We start from the raw sequence: 26,248 nt of genomic DNA, 5'->3' as shown, positions 1-26,248 counted from the left end.
ATATTTGCTTCAAGTCAGTTATAGTTACTGACTGGAAATGCAATGCTATTACAGGAGAACTTGACTAATCATCACAAGCCCAATGAATAAAAATTATTACTATTATTAACAAATTCTAGAGGCAAATAGGACTTTTTCCTTCGCCTACGAATTGGGGACATAATATATGCTGTTGACACAATTTTGGTCATTTTACTATTGTGTATCTGTTTACTAAATCTAGAAAAACACTTTGTCACTTATTAATACAGGATGGAATTATGCTCAGTGGAAAATTTGCTGTAACAAATGCATGTTCCACTTAAGAGATAATTGATAATGAATGTTACGCTTTCCTTTGCCTTGAGTTTCACTTATTTTTAAATCAACACATAAGGCAAAAAATAACCACAAGATAAAAATTTACTCTAATTGCTCTCATTTCACATAAGTGGGTAAATTCCTTTTGAAACATATATGAGACAACTATATAAGCAACCAATAAGTGAAGCTAGCTGGATGTTTCCATTAGAACCCTTATTTATAAGGTTATGACTTGACCATTTTAATTAGCTTCAGGCAGAAACTTGGCACACCAGTTCAAAGCATTGGGGAAAATTTTGGTCTACAAAACAATTATAATTCTCCTTCAACAGGAGAGGTCAGAGAAAGGCTCTAATAGAATTTAAGGACTGGATGGCCACACACAGATAAAGTAAATTAAAAAATAAACTGCAGCAATAATCATTGCCTGGGCAAAAATAAGTGTTTGGCTTGTGTATAAAACCAGTAAGAACGCATCCTAAATTGATGATTATTACTATTACTTATACTGTGTTTGCTAGCAACCTAGTAGTGTCACCTAACATTTGCATATAATTCAAAAGTGCCAAAACGCTTTTGCACTTTTAATTCATTCAGGCTGAGCACTGTGACAGAAGAAACTTGTATGCTGCCATCCTTTTCCTTCATGTCCCCAAAAAACAGAAGACTCACTCCTGTTACACCCATTTATCCTCAGCCTTGAATCAGATACAAGCTAGTTATTAGACCCACATGCTAGAAAGATGTGGAGCATCTTTAAGGATGCCTTCAAGGATGGGGCAGAACCCCTAAACTGGCTTCTGTAAATACCACTGCCCACACTTCCAAACGTCCATTCTATTACTGCTTTCCCAACATCCAGGAGCAACACACAGTATCCCCACTTATAATTAGTGATTGATGTCACTCCAGGGCGTTCATGCTTGACACCTGGCCTCCCTCAGGCCACATGTGATGGGGGATAGTGCCACACACCACCCTTCTGAAGTTCTACGGGCAGATGGAAGGAGACTGACACCCGGCCACTTAACTGGCCGGGATGCTCCTCAACCCTTGCAAGACCTTTGAGGAAGAGAAGAAAACAACACACACACACACACACACACACACACACACACACAACTTACCACTTTGGCCCAGTCCAAGAACAACTGAAAACACCCAGGCCGCCCGGAGGAATGGGGTAGGACCTGGCCGGCAGTTTTGAAGGCAGACAAATGCGGCAGTGAGAAAAGCCAGGGCCGAGCAGCACATAATGCAAAGCAGCCCACACAGCGCCCGCCGCTTGGCTGCTCTCTGGATGCGCGCTCGCGCCTCCCAGGCGCACCTTGGGGCCCGCGGACCAAGTGTCGCTAGGATGTTTCCAGCAGGCCCGGCAGGCGGACCCCGCGGCTCGGAAGAAGCGGTGCAGGTACGCTGGCCCAGGCACTGCTCGGCATCTCAGGGCCCCTGCGGCCCTCCCAGGTCGGCGCGGTGGGTCCCCGAAATCTCCGCGAGAAGCACCTCCTCCGACTGCCAAAGGCTCGGGGCGGCAACGCGAGCGGGGCTCCGCAGCCAGCTCTGGGACAAAGAAAAGAGCTTTTGTTTCTCTCCAGCCGACGGGAATTCTGCTGCATAAATCAGCTTAGCGAAGAGCCAAACACAATCAAACCCAAACAAAGCCCGAAGCTGGGGGGAAAAACCAGCCTAATGTACATTCACTGGGTGATGCTGCATCTGTGGGAGGGGACGCCGGAGGGGAAACAAGTCTATGTCGCATCAATCAGCGAGAGCTTCTTCCACAGGTGGGCAGGGAGGCCAACTCCACTTAGTTGCAGCTTTGCAGCCTCGTTGACCAGAGGACAAAGTCGAAGTGGCAGCGTCCTTGCTGGCCGGGAGGAAGCTTGGGGCGCCAGCAGCAAGGGGAAGCGGCTCCGGGAGCGCCCGAATAGTCCCCCTCGGCGCTGGCGGACTCAGAGCGAGGCATCGCAGCTCCCGGCTTGGGTAGGAGTGGAGGGCACCGCTGCGGGGGTGCTAAAGCCCGGCCTCGGGGGGCGGGAGCTTCGTGCCCTCGTTCTCTTGGCCTCAGTGTACAGCTCAGATGTCCGGCCGTCCAGAGCCCAGGCTGTTGGCGCGCTCAGGGGTGCACCCCGTGAGGATGAGAGGGAGACCAGTTGGTGGGGGGCGGGTGCCCGCGGGTGCCGGGGGTAGGGGGGTGACTCCCTATGTGCTGATAGTTGGGCGCGCTCAGGGCCCTGAGTTGCTAGGAAACCGCCCCACGCTATGGAGCGCCCGGGCCCGGCAGCCGAGAGGCTCGGAGGCAGCTCGCTGCAACAGCAAAAGCTCGGAGTAGCAGCGTGGGCGGGACATTAGTGAGGCATGAAGTCACCGCGGCCCACACTCGCTCTTTGTTTTGCTCACTCCAGCTCTTTCTCTCCCCCTTGACTCTAATGGTTGCCATTCCCATAGTTCACAAGAACTCCTGAAGTGTAGCCGCACAACAGGAATCGCACGCCCTGTTCTTTTCCTTCTCCTCCCCGAATTCCTGCTCCCTAACGCTCGCCTACCGGCTGCAGAGGCTGGCTCCGCGCAAGCGGCAGCTGCGCGCGAACCCCAGCCTCTCGCCCCGGGCTCTGCGCACTCCTTTGTTTGGAGATACTCAATGCTCAGCAGCTGCCGCCTGCAGAGCGGAGTCCCGGAGCCTCACCCCACCTCCAACACCCTCTGTCCTCGGAGCGCGCACTACCTACTTTGCCTGCAGGGTCAGGAGCTCATCCTTTGCCCCACCCCAAGACTGTACCGCGTCTCCCCAACACTTGGAGAGTTGATCCGTCCAACCAGGTTAAGGTGAAATATGCCGGAGTTTCCAGTCTGCAGGAGCTGCACTAGCAGCTGCTGGCTGAAATTTCTCGTGGCTCCTCCACTCGGAACATCAACCCTGGGCTGGGCAGCCCTGCTCTTTAACAGGGTCTGGTGGTGGCTCTGGGCATTTGCTAGTTTACCTTGGGTCTTTTGACCTAAAAGTCAACTTCCCAATAAACTGAACAAAGAAGTTACAAAGGCCGGCGAAACAGGGGAGAGAAGTGAGGCAGGGAGGTGGGATGGCATTTCTGCTGCTTGCAGATCAGAAATTTAGGGCCTGCAGGGAGGGGTGTTTTGCTGGGCAACTGTGGGGGAAGCCATGCGCCTCCTTGGGTCCTGTCACTAACAGGCTAGGCCGAGGGAGAAAACGCAGTCCTCCGGATTGAAAACAAGGCACTGTTTCCAATCAGACCCAGAGTGATGCTTCCCTTTTACCTCTAGGGGCAGGAGTGGTTCGCCCTGGTAAAGTCTGACCTCTTGTTTCCCACTAGCTGCCTGCCAACCTCTTTCAAAGAGCAGCCTCCCCTTACGGGCATCAGACCCGTCCAGCCAGGTCAAGGTGAAATATGCCGGAGTTTCCCTCTTCACTTGCTTAATAGTTTCTGTCTCCATATTTGGAGTAAAAAATAAGTAGGAGGCGTTCTCTCTTTTTTCTTTCTGTTTTCTATTTGTTAACTGAGTGAATGGAAAGTACCTGATTAATAAACCACAACATTGAAACTCCCCCTTTTCAGGTGTGGACTGCACATTGAAGCCCACAGAATTAGCTAAGCAGACCAGGAACCCAGTTGGAAAATTACAAGTGCCCTGGATCTACAAAGCAGGTTTTTGTGTGTGTGTGTGTGTGTGTTTTTTTTTTGAGAGCCCAAATGAATAATTCAAACCTGAAAAACTGGTACTTGTAAGCACAGTTCCACTATAGGCAATGTACTCTAAATATGTACAGTGAAATCCAGCTCAGCTTCATTATTTATTTTCTTTCCTTAGTTCCAACTTTGAACAACTATAGTTTTGCTTTTCATGGTCTTAAAGGAAAGGCCTGAGAAGTGGCTGGATGGGGAAGAGGACTTGAAATTTGAACACAAAATGAACACATTCAAACTCTAATTAGTACTCTTCAGTGGGGTAGCATGTATATTTTCCAGAGATTATTTCACAGTCCAAAGGAATGCAGCCACCCTTGAGACAGTGCAGTGCTATAATAAAGAAAAAAAGCCATAATCCCTATAAGGGTGTGTGTGATGTGCATTCTATATTGTAAAGAAAGACTTCCACATTTTGTTTTTGAAGCCCAGGCAAATATATGTCAGGATGCCACTTTTATGGAGTTGTTGAAGAAAAAGCACAGCATCATTTATTACCACTTCCCAGTTTCAAAGAGGTTATAATCCGGTTATCAAAATAAAATAAAACAGAATATCCCAGTTGTGAGGCTGTGATCCTTGTAAGTTATTTACAAACAAGTTATCTGTACATTTTGGGCTATAAAGTTAAAAGTGAATTCTCTTGAGTCCTGCAAATAATCTGTAGAGTTTTCTTACAGTAAATATAACTAGTGGCCTAGAACAAAAAGTTTCCTTGTTTTTAATAAGTGCCATCGGTCACCACAATTCATTCTTTTTCCTGTAAGAAAATGTACAGCATATTGTGAAGAAATGTGGTATTATCTTCCTCATATTACCTGAAAAATTCTAACAGAGAGAAAAATGTTCCAGATTAATTCCTGTCTTTATCATGTTCTGCTGTCTTGCTTTGAAATTTCTGACAGCTAATTTTTCATCATTTGTGATAATGAGAGCAAATGAAATTCACAGATAGTGTAAAAGTAGTAACATTTTAGCTATTCATTCCAGCCTTCCTATCATCAGATTCTTTTAGTTGTTAATATGTCATAAAATTAGATGAATTAAGTTTCTTTCCTACTACTTTAACCTTGATTTCTCACTAACTCAGTTTATGGTGAGAATGAATAAGCTATAGAGGAATCACAGGAATGAGAGAAACATCTGGGAGAGTGCCCTTTTCCTGTGTATTCAGCCTTTTAAGTAGATTTTGTCCAAATTTTTGACCTCATAGTTACAGCTAAAACCATATCCACATTTTAATGTTACAGATGCTCCTCAATTTATGATAGGGGTATGTCCTGATAAAACCATCGTAAGTTGAAAATACCATGTCAAAAATGCATTTCACACACCTAACCTACTGAATATCATAGTTCAGCCTAGTCTATTTTAAGCATGCTCAGAACACTTACATTAGCCAGTTGGGCAAAATCACCTAACACAATGAATACACTGTGGAGTATCATTTGTTTACCCTTGTGATGGTGTGGCTGAGTTCAAGCTATGGCTGGCTGCCACTGTCCAGCATCATAAGAGAGTATCATACTGTGCATATCACTAGCCAAGGAAAGATTACAATTCAAAATTTGGAGTATGGTTTCTACTGAATTCATGTTGCCTTCACAAAGTTGTAAAATAAAAAAAAATTGTAAGTCGCTTCATCGTAAGTTGGGACCATCTGTATCAGAAATTGGTATCAGAGATATTTAATAGGTTTAACAGATATTCACAAGTTGTCTATAAGCGTGTTTCATCCATAGCTCTTAGGAGATGATGAAACAGCCCAACCTTTGAGATGTGTTATTGTGACTATGACTTCAAGCTTCTTCCAATGATAAGGAATATAAGCCAGTAAAAGTTACTTTTCACTGAAATATTACGTAAGTTACTGTTCTTCATACTGTGGACTGAACACTGCCTCCAACATAACTATCTGTAGAGTGATACCTTAGTTCTATTCCAGGAGTTTCTGGCTTTGTAGATCTGGTGTGCATTATTATGAGTTTCTAAAATGGTTCTTTATGCACTGAGGTTTAAGAACCTCTCCCATAATGGATTAATACAGAGATTCCTGAAAGGCCCCATGTGTGATTATGGACGAACTTCAGTATCAGGTGCAAAGTCAAAGAAAAATGAATTGCTGGAGCCAGTTCTCTTCCCAAGTTATTCTGTGGATGATTAACTCTGAGATGTTAGTGTTTTAGGCTATAAAACTTACATAATTAAGTTCGGGAAGTGCTGGGTTAAAGGCAAGTGAAATCATTTACTGGAGGATTTTCCAGAAACTTGAACAGGCCGGAATGCAATTAGATTCTCCAAAGGAAGAACCGTTTATTCGGGGAACATTTCACAGGCTGGTTTTCTATAAAGTACAGTGGTGGGACTTAATCCTACTTTACAAATGTGGAAACTAAAAACCAGGTTGGTGAGGAGACTGACCTCACTTCAGGAGAATTACTGAGCAGGCAGGAATCAGAGCTCTGATTTCTTCTCTACCATCTCATATCAATGATGACTTCTGGTTTCAAGTAACAGAGTCAGACTGTGTCTGCCATAAGTAAAAAAGGAAATTATTGGAAGAAAATCGGGAATTTATAGAATCAGCAGGAGGCTGAGTGACCAGGATTGAAAAGGCCAGAAACCAAGGGAGGAGACATAAGCAATAGCAGTATTGGCCAGGTAGCGATAATGCTTTCTAATGATCCTTTCATTTTTGGACAGCTGGTTCCAAGTTTCACAATCCTGGTTGGGAATGTCTAATTTTCAGAACCTTAGTCACTTATCAGTCCCTTGGCTTACTCTAAGGGTGGAGTGTGAGGAAGAGGAGCTCTTCTCTTTGGCTTTCTCAGTGGAAAATCTAATTCTGTTTCCCAATAACATGACATAAAATTGTCTTAGGTTAATGAAGGGAGCCTTGCAAAGTGACAAACACTCATTATTCACATATCCCAATTTCCACATGCTACAGCTTTTCATTACAGTTGGATTTGGGGTAATGATGCAGCTTTAATTTAGCTACCCTGCCCACTAACCCATGCTTTGGTTAGCAGTTCTAGTTATCTTCATGGGTACTTTTGAATAAAACATTTTATCTATGCATAGTTTCATCCTAGCTTTGTGGTATCCTTCCATAGCATGCAGCAAACTAATGTTTATTTAGCCTTTAACTCATTATCAGAATGATTATAGAGATGTGGTATCTGAATTAATTTTTTAATTTACATTCTTTATTAACCAAGTCTGCAACAGATGCTTTGTTGACCGCCCCCCCCCTCCCCCCCGTGTCCTTTCAGGCACACTGCTTCATTCCACACAGCTAGAAGTGCTAGGGAATGAACACTTGTCAGCTAAGGCCTGGCCCAACAGGAAGTGGGGTATAAGTACCCTAGCTCCCTGGCTCCTTCTTTGGAACCACCTTGGGTCTTGTGTTCTATACCAGTGTATCTCACACTATTGTTGGACCAGTGTTTTATTTTCAGTCCATCATGGATTGTTACTTTAAAAATAAATTATTAAAAAATGGCTGTCATCTTTATTCCAGAAGTGGCTCTGAGGGGGCATGCGGCTTAGTGTGATCTTTGTTAGCTTCCACCATGGCGTACCGTGGCCAAGGCCAAAAGGTGCAGAAGGTGCAGCCCATAAACATCATTTTCAGATACTTGCAAAATAGATATCGGATTCAGGTGTGGCTTTATGAGCAAGTGACTATGTGGATAGAAGGCTGTATCATTGCTTTTGATGAGTATATGAACCTTGTATTAGATGATGCAGAAGAGATTCTAAAACAAAGTCAAGAAAACAACTAGGTCAAATCATGCTAAAAGGAGATAATATTACTCTGCTCCAAAGTGTCTCCTCCTACAAATGACGTAATGAAGTGAGAAATTATTGAAAAGCAATATAGTTTGTGTTTTATAGGTGTCCTTTGTTAGGAGAATAGTTCTTACCTATTTATTCATATTGGCTTACAATACCCTTATGTTACTATCAGATGACAATAAATGATGTTGAATTATTTTTGTTTAAAAAATGAGTGTCATAAAAGTATCAAATTGTTATAAAAGTTTCTAAATATTTACTTTTACTTTTTATACATTCTTTATATTGAACCAGTCTCAAACAGTTCAAGGACTGGTACCATCACACAATACATTTTGAGGAATGTTGAGTCCCTTTGTCCCAGGTTTCTTATAGGAGTAAGTGCAATTGCTCACAGTGATAACTGTATTCAAGCATATCCTCTATTGGATGCCTTTCCCTCCCTCATTTCCCCACTGCTTCCTGGTTTTTCCTTGTCTCAGGGTCTTCTTCTAGAATTTAGAGGAACCTAATGAAGACAAGTAATTAAGGAGCCTGGAAACTACTCTCTGGTGTCCTCCATGTGTGAATTTGAATTTTATTCTTGTCTAGCTATAAGGCAACCCAGAGAATAAAAAGCAGTAGGGCTTTGGAGTATGAAAAATATTAATTTTGAACCTGCTACTTACTAGCTGTAGAACCATGAGAAAATTATTTAACTTTCTTGTGCCTCAGTTTATTTATACAATGATGAAATTAAAATAACTACCAGAATCGAAAATTAAATACCAAGATACTTCCCTAGCTGGTTTTGCTCAGAGGCTAGAGCATTAGCCGGTGTACTGAAAGGTCCCGAGTTCGATTCTGGTCAAGGGCACATAGCTTGTTGCAGTTTCCCCAGCCCTGTTCGGGGTGTGGGCAAGAGGCAACCAATCGATGTGTCTCTCTCACATTGGTATTTCTCTCTGTCTCTCCCTCTCCCTTCCATTCTCTCTAAAAATCAATGGAAAAATATCCTCAGGTGAGGATTAACAAAAAATAAAATAAAATACCAAAATACCACTACACTTCTATTAGAATGGCCAAAACCCAAAACAGTAATAGCACCAAATGCTGGTGAGGATGTGGAACAACAGAAACTCTCATTCATTGCTAGTGGGAATGCAAAATTGTATAACTACTTAGGAAGACTTTTGTGGTTTCTTATAACACTAAACACCTACCATATAATCTAGCAATTGCTCTCCTTGGTGTTTATCCAAAGGAGTTGAAAACTTATATCCACACAAAAACAGAATCTTTATTCATAATTGCCAAAACTTGGAAGCAACCAAGATGTCCTTTCATAGGTGAATGGATAATGAACTGTGGTACATCCAGACAATGGAATGTTATTGAGCACCAAAAAGGAATGAGTTATCAAGCCATAAAAAACATGGAGGAACTTAAATGTATATTGCTAAAGAATATAACCCAATGTGAAAAAAGGCTACATACTGTATGATTCTAATTACATGACATTCTGGAAAAGGCAAAAATATAGAGATAGTGAAGATGTTTGCCAGAGTAAGGGGGATAGGGATAAATCAATGGAGCACGGGATTTTTAGGGCAGTGAAACTACTCTATAATACTACAGTGGTGGATACATGTCATTGTACATTTGTCAAAACCCATAGAATGTACAACATCAAGACTGAACTCTACTGTAAACTATGGCCTTTGAGTGATAATGATGTGTCATTGTAGGTTCATTCATTGTTACAATACTGCTTTTATGGGATGTTGACAGTGGAGGAGGCGATATGTGTGGAGGAGTAGGAGGCATATGGGAACTCTCTGTATTCAATTTTGCTGTGAACCTAAAACTACTCTAAAAAAATAGTCTGTGACACACACACACACACACACTACCAAATAAGATTACTGTGAGAATCAAAGTGGAGATCATTAATGAAACATTATAGAATTCACCATATATTTTCTCAAGGGTTTTTGCAATGCTAATTTAGATTATTTAAATTTCATAGCATAAACAACATTGAAAATGCATAAATGCTTATTTCAAGACTTCCATATTGTCATAAAAATAACATCAAATATCTTTGCTTTGCTTTATACATAACTTTCCTTTTCTGGTAACTATACAATTCTTTACCCACATTGATAGATGTAATGAGCATGTCTTTATATAGAAGCCTGTAATCCTAGCATTCTTTAAGACAGTCTAGTTTTATGTCTCCTTAATCAAAGCAAATTGTTCCACAATCTTTTTGGCCTGAAGTCATCCTTGTACAGTTTGACATAAAAGCTTTACTAATTTGTACATGATAGAGATGACATACTTAATACTGCCTTTTATGTACAATTTAACATATTTACACTTATATGTAGTCAGGAGGTTAAGTAAATATATATATGTTTTAAAAACTATTACTTTATTGCTCAGTACTCTGAATGTGTAGCAATTTTAAGGATCCATGACTAGTTCTCTCAACTAAAGGTATCAGCAGACATTATAAATACAACATTTCACTATTGACATAGTTCATCTGTTGAGCCATGGTGGTATGTGGACTGATTTGCACATCATTATACTGTTAAAGGTCTTTGCAAACTTCAATAACTCACAGTGAGTCCACGACTAACATTCCCCCTTTCAGCATTTTCTCATGATCACATTGCCTCTGGAGAATGAAGTCACTACAAATTTTAAATTATTCTAATCAAATTCACATGGTATTTTTATTCTTGGAATGCTTCCATTTTCAGCCCCCTTCTCCAATTTCAAAATTACTTCATGTTTCACCTTGAAGAATGTGACCTTTTAACATAGTGAGGAAATTCTTTGTAAATTAGGCATAGGATATTCAATTTAAACATCCATTTAATAAATATGTAAATATTTATTGAACATTTAGTATGTGTAAAGTGATAGGTCCTATGGAAAATACAAGCATCAGTAAAACTCAGTCTTTTCTCAAAGATATTATTTTACTTAGAAGTAATATGTAATAATAAAAATAGATGACTAAGTTGGTAAATAGAATAGCTCAGAAATATATTCTAATATCAGTAACAATTTAACATTACACAAAATATACTTTGAAATCAATGCAGAAGGAATAAATAATTTAATAAATGGTGTTGGGACAATTGTTAGCTATTTATAAAACACATTAATTTAGAAAGTTACTTTATACTAAAATACATTCATGATGGATTAAAGGGCTTAGTATAAAACCATATATATATATATATTTATATATATAATTTTTATTACGAATAAAACTTTTTCTAAATGTGAAAGTGATTTATCCAATTTTAAAAAACAGATGAACAAATTGATGATTTCTTTAAAACTTAGATGTTTATAAATATTTCAGAAGCAGATAAAAATACATACCATAGAATATGTTCCTACAACTAAATCAGAAGACGTCTCCAGTAGATAAATGGGCAAAGAGCATGAGCATATGATTCAAGGATAGGGACTACAAATACTTAAAACCTGGGAAAAGTTTAGCTTCACCAGTTTTTAAAAATATTAATTTTAAAACTGAGATGAAAGACTTACCCATTAAACAAACTTCAAAATGACAATACTTAATGCTAACAACAGAGGGTTGAAATAGGAACTCATTTATAGTGGAATGGTAAATTGGCTTTCTTGCAATCAGTTGGCAACATGTAATAAAATCTTTAAAGTGTTTGAAACACTAATCTTATGTCTGTGAAGTTTATCCTCTAAAAACTCATAAATATAAGAAAATTTTTATAAAGATCCACATTTCAGTATGATATGCAATCACAACAAAAATGCAATTGATATTTTCCATCAATCTAAACCTTTTCAAGCTAAAGTAGCAGAGATAATCAAGTTTTTCAGTGTGTCCTGGGTATTATTGTTCTGTCTTAGGGATGTATGCTGCCTAACCCCTGTCTTTTATTAGTTAACAAATTACATTAAACCCACCTCAGTGAAAGGTCTCTAGTCTTTTTCTTTCTATTTAAATATTTTACTGCTTCCTTAGTTCAGACTTTTCTCTTCCTTTTTTTGAACTCCCAGCCATCTCATCCCCACATTGCCAGGAGAGCTTTTCTGAAACACAAATCTAACCTTATCCTTAAGAAAACAACAACAACCTTCTATGGTTTATCTTATGCTTTTCCCCAATTTTTCTGCAGGCCCTTCGCATCAACTATGAAACCATAAATATTCTGGCCCCACATCATATTTCCAGTACCATTTTCCACGATATATTCCTTCCCTCTGGCCAACTCCATCTACCCTGCTCTACAGAACAGAAACCTGATTTTCTACAAGCACTTTCCCTTGCCTTTTCATCGGCTTTAACCTCATCTCAGCTGACATGATTTCCCCCCCTTTCCTTCTCATTTGTCCTGTTTGATTGTCAAGAATCATTTATAATGACATGCTTATAAAAGCTTTCTGAATTCCTCCAGGCATAACTACAGTGTCTTTCACTTTTAAGTAATCTCAAATAAAAAGGTTTTTATTAAAAAAGTAATGTGTTTTTAGTATAGTAAATTTGAAGCATATATTGCATTTTCACGGTGAATTTTATTTGTTTTTTTAAAAAATGGAGTTTTGCTCATACTGGATTCACCATTTTTGTTGTTAATATGCAGGGTGGGGCAAACATAAGTTTATAGTTGTGAGGATGCTAAACACAGAGTTTATTTTTATGTTATTGTTTATTAATTTTTATAGTGTTTGCCATATGAGCAACTGTAAATCTACTTTGCCCCACCCTGTAAATTCTTCATGAGTATCTTTTCTATGTTATATGTTACTATATACATATGTATATAGTAACATATAACATAGAAATTCGTGCACTGGGGGGGGGGGTGGAGGGGGGGAATGTTCCTCAGCCTGGCCTGCACCCTCTCGCAGTTCAGGGCTCTTGCAGTCCAGGACCCCTTGCTCCTTACTGTCCACCTGCAGCAAAGGCAGGAGAGGCTCCTGCCACTGCCGCTATGCTCGCCAGCCTTAAGCCCAGCTTCTGGCTGAGTGGCGCTCCCCCTGTGGGAGTGCACTGACCACCAGGGGGCAGCTCCTGCATTGAGCATCTGCCCCCTGGTGGTCAGTGCGCATCATAGCCACCAGTCGTTCTGCTGTTCAGGCAATTTGCATATTAGGATTTTATTATATAGAATTCCCTAGTGAGTTTGTTGTTCAGTTTACTTAAATACTCTCCTTGATTCCCCCAGATTTTTGGCATACTCAAACTGGGTAATTTGAAGAGAATTAATGAAGGGACTGTTTATAAACATGGGGACAGGGTGTTAGTGATAGTGCTGTATCCTTGAGTTAGAAACTGTGGGGACACATATCACTATTCTTAAGCTTCAGAGGGCAAAAGAAGGGTGCATTACTGAACCCCAGAGATATTGAGTGTGTGAATACCACCTGACAAGCTATATCACCTTTGTTCAAGAGTCATAGCAAGTCTGAAATAAACTACTCCTACTTCATTCTTTTCCATTTTTCTGATTTCATAGACACACTATTGGTCAAGCCCATCCCTAAGCCAAACGTTTGGAGCCATAGATGGAGTCCAGAAAGGCTGGACCCTCAGGCATAAAGAAAGCAAAAAGTAGTGGGAAGCTGGTGCACAAATGAAATATACCTGGCATGTTCCTAGAATGGGAGGTGGGTTGTTTATCATTTTGACCATTTTATTAATAAACATATTTGCATGAATCTGTATTTAAATTCTCAAATAAGATTCTTTTCTTAGGAAAATTATTTCCAAGGTGAAGTTACTGGATCTAAAATTTGATACATTCTCAAAGTTTCTGATACTTCCTGCCAAACATCTGCTTTCCTAAAGGACCCAGAAAAATAAGGATTACATGACTTGATGAGAAACTTTGCCTAGTTAATATCTCAACCCTGGGGAATGATTGTGTCCTTGGAAATGGCATCTTAAGGCAGGCTCCAAGCAGGAAATGGAAAGTAGTTAAGCTGGGTAATTAAAACCTATAGGGAAGGTTTTATGGAAGGGAACAAGTGATAGGGCATATAACAGTGGGAAATCGTTAGCACCCTTGGCTTGAAGGGTCAAGAAGAGGTAGTATTGCAAGGAATACATGCACAGAGGACACAGGGGAGCTGTATAAAGACAGTCTCCAGATAGGAAGAAGGGGGCCAATCAGTGAACCAGCAGGGAAAGAGCAGGGCAAATAATAAAAGTCCTGATGTCAATTTCTTTCTATCCCCCAATCTCCTGCCAATGCCCCAGATGGGCCAATCCCAATGGAAGCCAGAGATAAGTAACCGCTTAATGCAATCTATACTGGCCAGCATCTTGGGACACAAAGAGGGTAGAGAAGGGAAATGGATGGACAAATGGAAAATATCTAACACATTTCACTTTAAGAGAGATCAGATGGCCAACAGAAAGGAGATTGGCTTTATTAACATAGCCATAATCTATCTTGGCAAGATTAGCAAAAGAAACGTAACAGTTGCTCCTTAGTCTAAATTTCACACCTTTGCCTAATAAGTGTTTGTATTGCAGCTAGCTAAGGTCCCTTGCCTCTCAAATATACCCCTGTTTGCTTGGATTTCCTGGATCTTCTTGACTAACTGTTAAACACAAGTTTCAGAATGAAATATGAACGTATACATTTTGTTAGGCCCTCATGCTATCTGCCTGTAGAATGGTTTAAAAATTGTTGGCTTTGCCCTAGCTCAGTGGTTCTCAACCTTCTGGCCCTTTAAATACAGTTCCTCATGTTGTGACCCAACCATAAAATTATTTTTTGTTGCTACTTCATAACTGTAATGTTGCTACTGTTATGAATCATAATGTAAATATCTGATATGCAGGATGGTCTTAGGTGACCCCTGTGAAAGGGTTGTTCGACCGCCAAAGGGGTCGCGACCCACAGGTTGAGAACCGCTGACCTAGCTGGTTTGGCTCATTGTATAGAGCATCAGCCTGTGGACTGAAGGATTCGATTCCGGTCAAGGGCATGTACCTTGGTTACAGGCTCAATCCTGGTCCTGGTCTGGGTGTGTGCAGAAGGCAACCAATTGCTGTGTCTCTCTCACCTAGATGTTTCTCTCTCTGTCTCTCCCCTTCCCTTCTACCTTCTCTAAAAATCAATGGAAAAATATCCTCGGGTGAGGATAAACAACAAAAAATAGTTAAAATTTTTGCCAATTTTATTAAAATCAGAAGATTTCATAAAAGCCTACTTTCAGCTTCTCTTGAACAATCACAATATTGGGCACAGCTGGGCCTACATTTCTGCAAGGCAGTGAGCTGGAACTGCATGACTGCTGCCACATAAGAAGGAACCCAGGCTCTCTAGTTGCCATACTCCTCACTACACTCAGCTGTATATTTGAGTGAGTTTCCATTTCTCACTGCGAGTATGATTCTGCTTTTCATATACCTAGGCTGGGTTTGTTCATATATGTTAAGTGCCTGAGTCCTGTAGACATTTAAGTTTGCGATCTCTTCCTAGTGTCTGTCTCATGGACAAAGGGGGCAGTGCCCAGCCTCTGATTCTTTTTGTTTCCTTGGGATCAACTGAACATTCAGTATCAAAGCAGTAGGAACTACATGATGGCTAATGGGATGTGACATAAGTAAAATTACACAATCTTTTCACAATTCCTTTCACCAAGTAGTAATTACCTGTTAACCTGCTCTGTGTCCTGTCCCTCACCAGTTTCCATTGTGCCTCTTCTCTCTGTGTTTTATTTTGACTGCAGAAAGTCATTTAGAATTATAATAGCTTCTCTCTCATTAAAACAATTTATTTTTATGAAACTAGACCATGACCAGTTGTTTTGTGGTCCTGGAACTATATAATAATATGACTGTCTATTGTGGACACCGAAGACAGTATAAGATACTAAGCAACATCAGATTTTATCATTTACATGCAATGTTCAGTATGACATAAGGCCTAGAATCTTTAAGGAACTACTTATAAATACTCTTTAAAGTATTAACGGATAAAATATAACAAAAGTTTGAAGAACTTAAAGGTTCATCTTAAATATTTTACCCAGATATCAAATAATATATCTCTAGAGAAGGGAGAGAAGTACCGACTTCAGGCAATTGCCACACGACCTTCCTTTAGAAAGATACCAGAGCTTGAAAAATCATCCCCAAACCTTATTCTTTCTTGTTCTTTCCTTATATATTTAGGCACTAAGACAGAAGATTCAAGGAACTATTAGAAGACACATATATTTATGTTTTGAGGAAGGTGAAAAATCGTTTTTGCTAACCAGGAACCCAATCCTTAAGACTAAGCAGGATTCATAGAGATAAAGTTCTTGGTAGGACATGCTAGGTTAAGTGAGTGATTAAAGCTTTTGAAGTAGAACACAAGAAGTTTCCTCAAGGCCTGGTCATCCTGAGACCTAAAAGAACCTGGAGAAGCTGAGTAAACAGTGCCAGAAAGATTAAGGCTGGTACCAGAATGGAGGAGTGGCAGATGTGGGGGCAAAGTGCAGGTGTGAGTGAAGTTTAAAGACTAAAATTAAGAGTTTTAATAAGATGAATAAACCTGAGGATCTAAAGTATAAAATGGTGACTATAGTTGATAACACTACACTGCAGGGCAGGGACAAAAGAATAACTACCCCTACTTCATTCTTTTCCACTTTTCTGATTTCCTATCAATACATACTATTGGCCAAGCCCATTCCTAAGCCAGAACTATCCAGAAGGTAGTTGGAAGTATAGGTTTGAAGCCTAAAAGAGAAGTAAAAATCTTACTATAGACTTGGGAGTAAAGATATGCAAGATGGTACATAAAGTCATGGGCATTCCATGGGGAATATATAGGAGAATTATAGAATATAGCCAAGAGGAGGAATCTGGGAAACATAACAATTGAAGGCTGAGACAGGATGGTCAGTGGAGCAAGAGAACAATGATACTAGAGGCTCACTAATAGAAACCAAAAGAGCTGAAACATTTCTAAAAGGAAGGAGTTATTCAGAAGGTCAAATGCTACAGAAAAATCAACTGCCACAAGGCTTCCAGTTCTCTACTGGGTTGGAATCCAGGAGGTCACTGTTATTGCTAGGGAGAGCATCCTCCATGAAGGACATGTTAGAAGCCCGAGAACAGTACATGAACAAGTTGGAGATATCTTTTGAGATGCTGAAAAGAAGTCAGAGAGTCACCTGAGAGGGTGAAACTTCTACATTTCTCAAAAAATCTTTATGTACACTGTCATATTTCATATTTTAGAAGATAAGTATGGAAACTTTTGTTTGGGATCACAATATAAGTCATATTGATAAGACGGCTTGCCTGTCAGCAGCTTACCTGGGAGAAGCAATTGATATTTTAGATTTCAGTTTAAGAGGAAATATTATATAAAAAACTTAAACTAAATACTAGTAATCAAGGCTTTTATAATACACATGAAAAATTGAAACTAGAGAGGTAAAGTGACTTAAAGTTGTTCAACTAATTAGTGACAGAGGCAATATCACTTGGTTTTGACAGATTTGATTTTCATTCATTAAGTACATCTATGTGCCAGGCAGTATGCTAAGCACTTTCTACTTATGTTATTTTTTAATCTTTAAAACTAATTATTACATCAGTACTATTATTAACATTTTGGAAAAGATAAAACTGAGTCAAACAAGATAAAATAGTATGCCTAAGATCACATTGTAAATGGTGGACTTAGGATTTAAACTTAGGCAATCTGAGTAAAGGGCTAATGGTCTTAATCACGACCATTTTCTAGCAGATGTAGCACATACACTGTACAATTAACATTGAAACTATTAGAGACATTCATGTTTCCCTTTTATAGAGAGGAAGCATAATTTTAATATTAAAGAGTCTCTCTGGTTTTGGCTTTAGTGGGAAAGAGTTAAAAACAGAAAAGCTACAACTCGATAATTATTGAAAAATTAATTTATTAAATTGGCGTTTTCCTTTGACATACATTTTGAAAAGAAAAGTATAGTTGTTTTGTTTTCAACTACAAATGTAATGTAAATTATTACATTTAATAATAACATGTTCAGAGAAGCTTACTGTCATGATGTAATAATACATTTTTGCCAAGGTAATTATTTAAATAATAGGCTATTTCACTTCTCCATCCAAGTCATTTGAAAAAAATAAGCAGACATTTATCTGCTTAGTATCGGAGGCAGATGGCAATGCATATGCCTCACTGGTATGCCTCACTGGTGTTTTTCGGAGTGCAGGGGACAAGGCAAGTCCTAAATTATTTAGGAGAGGAGAAGATTAACCTCAACAGGAGGATCATCCTATCGACAACTTTATATAAATTATATGAATGATCTAATTTAGCTTGACACTCCAGTGGTAAAATTCTATAAATATTCACTGATGTTTTTATATCCACCTTAAGCAATGAATGGAAAATCTAGTAAATAGAGCTGATATTTGGTGGAAATGTGCATAGCAGACTGAGCCCATTACATAAGAATTGGCTGTTCAGCATTTACTAAATGGTGCTGCTTACTGACTTAACAAGAATGAACTAATAAGCCTTAGGGTTTGCTTCCATCCCAAATAAGTGCAGAAGAATGAAGAGTCTGGCACCAGATTATTTTCTTGCCAGAACATGATAGGCTAAGTGCATGAGAGCATGTAGACCAAAGGTTCTCCGTGGTGCAAGGAAGAGAGGGGTGCCCACAGAATTCCCTGCCAGGATTTTCCAACTTCACTCTCTAGATTCCACCAACACTTCTCACCAAGTTAGGAGTCAGAATCTCCAGGAAAAGGGGCCAGTATCTCTGGTTCTCATGTTTAGTTACACATTAGAATCACCTAGGTGCTTTTAAAAACTACTGGCATCAAATATTTTTTGAATCAGAATCTACAGTTGGGGATTGAGCTGGTATAGAGTTAGTACTTTAAAATACCAAAATATTACAGTGAAAATAAGAATTTCAGAAAAAAATTAAAATTTGACAAATTTTTCTAATTTTTAGCTAGGATTGAGCACCACAAGTTAACCTATACAGGTTTAAAATCCTCACAGATAATTCTGATATTCTAATTCTGTGCCCATTCCCCCAAATACACAATTTTCTCAAGTCCTGGTTGAGAACTCTAGACCTATATGATGGTGAAGAAAATCATGATGGTGAGAATGGGTCCAAGTTTCTCAACCTCTGCACTTTTAGGCTTCATAATTCTTTGTTGTTGGGGGGAGGAACTATGCTGTACATTGTAGGGTGTTTACCCAGCATCCTTAGCTTCTACTTACTAGATGTCAATTGCATTTTCTCCCCAGTTGTGACAGTCATTAAATGTCTCCAGAAATTGCCAAATGTCCCCTGGGAAGCAAAACCATTCCTGATTGAGAACCATAGATCTAGGAAATAAACTAAAATGAGACCTAACAAGGGAACCTGGGGTGGATCTGGCTGGATAGAATCAGATATCCTTAAATGCAAACTGGAATGCATGAAGGTTTATCTAGGGCTTTATGTTTTATCCAAAGAAGCCATAGAAATATTTGGAATTTGTTCTAATTATCTATTCCTCTGTAAAAAAAACAAACAAACCACCACACTTCAAACTTAGCTTAGAACAGTGACAACATTAGTTTTATTCACAAATCAGAAATTTGCCCTTAACAAGGTGAGATAACTTGTTTTTCTTTACTTGGATTGCTCAAATGTTGATGGCTCGAATCATCTAAGACTTCACTCACATGTCTGGTGGTTGATGGCTGGCTGTCAACAGGGGTTTCTTTGGGAGTTATAGCTGAAAGACCTGCACGTGGCCTTTCCTTGTGTCTGCTTAGCTTTCTCACAGCATGGTGGCTGGATTCCAAGGGCAAGTCTCCCAAGAGAACCAGGCGGAAGTTATGTTGCATTTTATTCATTGGTCTTGGAAGTCACATAACATCACTTCACTGTAGTCAAAGTCTGTCCAGATTCAAGGAGAGGAAACATGCACCCCTTCTTTTGGTGGAAAGATGTCAATGTCTCCTTAAAGGAAAAGCATAAAGGTATGTATTGTACAGTCACCTTTAGAAAATGCAATCTGCCACAAAGTTGAAAAGGCAGATCATTTAGGATTGCTTACCTGGAGTCTTATGACAGTGCTATCTAAAGATTCTTCTACGGACCACCTATAGCAGTAAGCTGGGGAATACTTGTTTCAAATGACAATTTCTGGAGCTATCTCAAAGATTCTCACTTGGAAGGTCAGCTTTAGGCATCTGGTATCTGGTTTTTCACGAAGTCCTGAAAATAATCCTTATGCGCATTAAGACTTTTCTTTGTTTATACAGATGCTTTAACATTTTCACATTTCTATTACATATTTATTCATTTTCTTCTGTGAAACAAGGTGGTGATACAGAGAGAGCTTTGAGGAATGTAGCTTTCAGAGAGCTGCTGCAAACATGCCTTCGCATTTGTAATATGCACATGTTACTTGTCAAAAGACACTTTGAAAGTAGTGTTGCTGATTGGGGTTTTGTGGACATTTGATTTGTTTTCGTTTCCGTGCATGTCAAAATGAAAAAGGGAAAGAGATAACATTATAGTACAAATCAAGAAATTCGGGATTTTTTTTAGTTTAGTTTTATGGTCAAATTTTATGTTACATTTGAAAACTATATTTTAAGCATCAAAAGAAAAACCAACATTTATAATGATGTAGCTGAAGTTGCGTCATTAGGACAGATCCTTTTTAGAAACTTAAAAGGGTAATGTATATGGTAATATGAATTCCATTTTCAAGGAGCATCTTAAAAAAATGTGGGAAATAAAATGCTAGCATAGGGCATCTCCCTGATTTGAATTTTGCTGATCAAGCAATGACCTAAAATATTCTTGTGAAAACAGCATGTAAAAAAAACCCAACCCAAAACCTTTGTCCAGTCAAAATAGAATGCAAAAGCTCATACTTTACTTAGAGTCTACTACTATTAACTTGCCTGAAAATCTGATAGCAGGGTTCCAAGTTTTAGAGCAGAGGAAAAACATCGAGTTAGAATGGGGAGCTACAGTTCGGCACAGGAGTCTACAGTATGGCACAATGAGAGCTAGCAGCAACATCAACAAAAATTTAATTATTTCAAAGCAGATTAGTTTTAAGTGTTTCAGAGTAAAGAAACCCCCTTTTCCCCCTCATTACATTTAAAGGTACCACTATATTACAGAGACACAACAACTATTTCTCAATATTGTAAGCCTGAGTTTTGAAAAGTTTATTTTAAATATATTCTGTTTAAGAGATTAGAGAAATATTTAACAGTTTTAGAAAAAAAACCCTTTAACTGGTTAAAATTAAATAAGCTTTGATGCTTTTAATACAAACTAAAATTATTTTTTTTTGTAGATTGCTTCATTTGCGTAAGATGCTAGATAATGTGTTTTTTAACTGGTGTACAAATAGATCATTCTAATTACATAAAACTATTGTTTTTGCTAAATTAAAGCTTAGGTGTGATATAAAATCTAATTTATATATTTAAATCTAATATGGAAATCTATATCAGCATTTCAAAGCTATATTTATATCAGCAAATGATAACAATCTGGGAAAGAATGGCAGAACCAAGTGGTCATCCATCTGGCCTACCACCAAGTCCTATTGAGTATAGTTCCAAAATTCATCTCAAATGTATTCACTTCTCTGTGCCTCTGCTGTCACTACCCTTGTCCATGTCACCACAGGTCTCCCATCTGCATTTATGTTCTAGACTTCTGTCTCCATCTTCTCTTGACTGTCTCCAATACCTTCTTGCTATGGTTATTTTTCATTTTATTTCAAATAAAACCCAAAGTCCTTAACCTACACAATTGGGTTCCTTCTTACTTCTCCAATACTGTGGCATGAAACTGCTTTTGTCCCTCCCTCAGTATTTTGGCCTTTGCACAGACAATGCCCTCTGCCTCTTTCTATTCTTGTCAGAGCTGGCTCCTTATTCTTTACTAGAGGCCTGGTGCACCACATTCATGTACTTGGCGGTGGAGGGTGGGGGAGACGGTCCCTCAGCCTGGCCTGCGCCCTTTCACAGTCCAGGAGCCCTTGGGGGATGTCCGACTGATGGCTTAGGCCCGCTCCCCACAGTCGGACATCCTTAGCGCTGCTGTGGAGGCTGGCCTCTGTGCTCACCAGCCATCAGCTCAGTTTGTGGCTGAGCAGCGCTCCTCCTGTGAGAGTGCGCTGACCACCACCGGGGGCAACTCCTGTGTTGAGCGTCTGCTCCCTGGTGGTCAGTGCGCATCATAGCGACAGGTCGTTCCACCATTTGGTAGATTCGCATATTACCCTTTTATTATATAGGATATAATAATCAAGAAACCTTTCTTGATTACCCTACCTATAGTGTAGGTTTGTTTCTTCTCAACATTACCTTCTATCGCAGTACATATGTTAAGTTTCCTTGTAGTTTTCTTATTGATTGATTGATTGATTGATTGATTCCTTTACAAGCCCCATGAGGGCAAAAACCAGTCTGTTTTAGAGAACACTGACAATGATGGATACCTGGCACATAGTAATTGCCTAAAAATATATATTTTGAATTAATAAATAATGAATAGTGATCTATAAGTAAAATAAAGGCTAAATAAATGGAATTCATAATGGCAAGTACTCATGCTAATAAAACATGTCTACACATCAAAAACTTATTTTGGTGATTCATAAATGCTTTATGGATATGGATTTTGAAATGAGAAGTTTGTAGAGCTCATATCTAACTTTTCACTATGATATAATAGCTCGCAATAGTTTAATTCTTGAAGCATGACTTTGTCAGAATCCAAGTAGGGGTTGGAGATAATGTGCTTGATTAAATCAAGTGTTTCTGCGGAGGAAAAAGTGAGTGAGAGAGTAGGATATGGAGCATGGAATTATTAATTCTGTTATCTCATTTACCCTCAAGCATAATCATGAGGTTACACCTGTTATTAATGTTATCTGTAAAATTTGAAGAGTTTAGCATATACATTGTATTCAGCAATGGTTTTATAAACATCAGTTTGATTGAATCACCTTGGAAAGTTATAAATGAAAAACATTTCTCTTTGTTTAGACGTCTAGATTCGTGTCATGGTATCTGATTAATGATAATTCTAATCCAGATTATGACAAAAGAGAAGTCAGTTTCTTACATCATTGGCAACTGGTGCATGCTTCTTGAGTCAGAGACTGTGATGTAAATATTTTCCTATTTCCAAGATGGGCCTAGGATTGTGGGTGGTGCATAATAAGGACACACTCTTTCTTGAATGAATAGAAAATTTTCAGATCATTTAGAGGATCTACTTTAAATTGCTTTTGTATACAGAATATATTGGGAAGTGGATTTAATTATATAGGCTGTTAATGTAAATACACAAAGTGAAAAAGACATACTGAAAGAAATCTCTTTACCCTATACTTATGTAGACACATGTGATCATACAGCCAACAATTTTATTATAAAAGGCATGCACAGTAGGTCTTATGTAAAATACAACAAGAGAGAAACCTTTAGGTGGCGGCCAAGAGCTATGATTATGAATTCCTTAGCTTGCTTTTGTGAGAATTTATGATCTTGTTTGAAAGTAGTAATGTTAAACGGGCTATTTAAGTCAGAGTAATTCAGTACAAAGCAAATACAAGAAACAGAATTAGGCCTAGAAAGAAATGGATTTGAATGTTAATATCAAACAATCAAATCTTTGATTAAATAACAGGTATTCTGATTATGAGTATAAGTTCAAAAACTCAATCTGGAAAGATAATTGGTATTGAGACATGAGATTGGGATTAATTATCCTTGACAGTTAAATAATTGTTTTAATCTTGAAAGAAATTATCTTTAAACAAAATGGTAGCAGTTTAAGAACTGAGAGTGTAATAAAAATGTCAAAACTGTCCAGATGCTCATTGTGCAATTGGAAACTCCACTCAAAGTTGACACAAGGTCACAGAAAAAAAGAAGGTCAGAGATCTAACTCATTCTTGCAACATCTGCCAGAAGCTATGGCTTCTTGGAGTACTAATGTTTTTTCTTTTCTTCTTTCATTGCTCCTTGAAATGAAAGTTTATTATCAAACCCATCATATACCTCTTGCAGTTCTAAAAAAAAAGAGAGAAAGATTTATTTAAAATTTTTAAAGCATCATGATTTTGTGATGGTATGCACTAGTTTTCCCTCCCTGCCTGTTCTTTTCATTAATATAAATGTCTACCAAAAGAAGAAACATTTTAAACATTACTATTAGCTATTGCTTTATAGTAATTTTCATTTTAATTTTTTTCTTTAATGATTACCTCTGTTAGCATTTAGATTTGTGATGTACCCTTTGACAACACTTTTGGCAGCACAGACTAAATTTGGATGAAGTTTGGATATCACTAAATCTGTGATGAAGTTTCTCTAGGTCAATTCTTGTCTACTTAAATAGCCCATGTGTAACCTCAACTGAATGAATATCCAGGATTGTGGAGGAGAGAAAACAATTACAAGATAAATTCAGTACACATGGAGTTAACAAACTTTCTAAATGCAACAAGAAAACAGAAACAAAATACTATAGCAAAAACGACACATTATTATCTATATCATAAAAGGTCTGTGGTCGTGACGCATGACCAAACAAGCAGCGGCTCTCACAGTGGGCAGGGCAGGGTGCTGGCAGCATCCGCAGAGTGTGCAAGGCGTTGCGGGACATGGCCCTGATGGCAGGCTAGGCCTAGGGGACCCTACATGCACATGATTTAATCGTACGCTGGACCTCTAGTTGAATAATAAAAAAGAAGACAAGGAAAAGTGTGGGTTGATATTAATAAAGAAAAGTTCCATAGAGAAGATAAATAGACTGATGGTTTCCCAATGCATTATTGAAAAGTAAACATTTTAATTCCTAAGAAACTCTATTTCAATCACATATTTAATATTCTAAAACAATGCTGAAGTAATATAGATGAAAGAGTAGCAGTGAACATTCCTTATCTAAATATTCTCAACTACATTAGCCTTCTCTCAGAAAACCCCTTAGTATGCTTCTGGATTGCATAGCAAACTGCACAAGGAGAATTAGCCAGAAATTATGTACGTTTTCTAACAATATAAAGTTGTCTAGGAATAAAGTTGGGCTAAAAGTCTAGAAAATTATACCTATGGGATTTATGTGGTAGAAATGTAATATTTTCCTGTGTCACCCTGGATGTCTTAAAAAATGATATTCCTGTGGCTAGAAATCAGGAGAGTTGGCTCTAACCCTGGTTCTGTTGATATATACATGGTGATAAAATTGTGGTCAGGATATTAGAGATATTGTGAGTTTAGTTCCACACTACTGCAATAAAATGAATATTACAATAAAGCAAGTCACACAATTTTTTTGTTTTCCTAGTGCATATAAAAGTTATGTTTGCAGTGTACTGTAGTTTATTAAGTATGCAAAGTATTATGTCTAAAAAATGCACATGCCTTAATTAAAATATACTTTATTGCCAAAAAATGCTAATCATCATCTGAACCTTCAAGAGTTGCAATATTTTTGCTGGTGGAGGGTCTTGTCTTGATTTTGGTGACTGCTGACTGATTGGAAGTGGTTGCTAAAATTTGGTGTGGGTGTGGCAATTTCCTAGAATAAGGCAATGATGACGTTTTCTGCATCAGTCAGCTCTTCCCTCTATGAATGAAATCTTTGTGGCATGAGATGCTCTTTGATAGCATTGCCCACATTAGAACTTCTTTCAAAATTGGAGTCAATTCTCTCAAACTATGCCCCCTGTTTTATTAACTAAGTTTATATAATATTCTAAATTCTTTGTCATTTCAACAGTCTTCACAGCATCTTTCCCAGGAACAGATTCCATCTCAAGAAACCACTTTCTTTGCTCATCCATACAAGCAACTCCTCATCTGTTAAAATTTTGTCATGAGATTGTAGCAGTTTAGCCTCATTTACAGGCTCCACTTCAAATTCTAGTTCTCTTGCTATTTCTACTACATCTACAGTTAGTTCCTCCACTGAAGTCTTGAACCTCTCAAAGTCATCTATGAGGGTTGGAATCAACTTCTTCCAAACTCATGTTAATGTTGATATTTTGACCTCATCTGATGAATCACAAATGTTCTTATTGGCATCTAGAATGGTGAACACTTTCCAAAAGCTTTTCAATTTCTTTGCTTAGATCCATCAAGGAATCACTATCTATGGCAATTATAGCCCTGTGTGATGTATTTCTTAAATAATAAAACTTGAAAGTTGAAATTTCGCCTTGATCCATGGACTGCATAATATTGTATTAGCAGGAATGAAAATACAGTAATCTCATTGAACATCTCCATCAGATGTCTTGGGTGGTCAGGCACATTGTCAATGAGCAGTAATATGTTGAAAGGAATCTTTTCTTTTTCTTTCTTTTCTGAGCAGCAGATCTCAGCAGTGGGCTTAAAATATTGTAAACTGATATGCTGTCATCCAGGCAT

At 38.6% G+C, this 26,248-nt stretch overlaps 1 protein-coding gene, 1 long non-coding RNA gene and 1 pseudogene across 4 annotated transcripts in view; 2 read left to right on the top strand and 1 right to left on the bottom strand.

The window, feature by feature from the left end:
- ITGB8 (integrin subunit beta 8) overlaps positions 1-2,221 on the bottom strand; it is a 78,289-nt gene extending 76,068 nt beyond the window's left edge. The window contains exon 1 of one of the 2 annotated variants that reach the window (XM_006085061.3): positions 1,431-2,221. In XM_006085061.3, the coding sequence (XP_006085123.1) occupies positions 1,431-1,557 (127 nt within the window). In that variant the 5' untranslated portion in view covers positions 1,558-2,221. The remainder of the gene's footprint in view (positions 1-1,430) is intronic. The other variant, XM_006085062.3, reaches the window with a different exon arrangement.
- Positions 2,149-26,030, top strand: LOC111825159. Of its 2 annotated transcripts, XR_002828291.1 has the most exons (4): positions 2,149-2,286; positions 3,879-3,968; positions 19,601-19,807; positions 25,599-26,030. It is a non-coding gene; the product is annotated as an uncharacterized LOC111825159 (long non-coding RNA). The 2 variants fall into 2 exon arrangements; XR_002828292.1 differs by lacking the exons at positions 19,601-19,807; positions 25,599-26,030 and adding an exon at positions 11,975-12,280.
- LOC111825158 lies at positions 7,583-7,955 on the top strand (annotated as a pseudogene).
- Positions 26,031-26,248: the final 218 nt, after the last annotated feature.

The sequence above is a fragment of the Myotis lucifugus genome, unplaced genomic scaffold (genome assembly GCF_000147115.1).
Source record: "Myotis lucifugus unplaced genomic scaffold, Myoluc2.0 scaffold_15, whole genome shotgun sequence".
Classification (NCBI taxonomy): domain Eukaryota; kingdom Metazoa; phylum Chordata; class Mammalia; order Chiroptera; family Vespertilionidae; genus Myotis; species Myotis lucifugus.
This window is presented reverse-complemented; position numbering and strand designations above follow the sequence as displayed.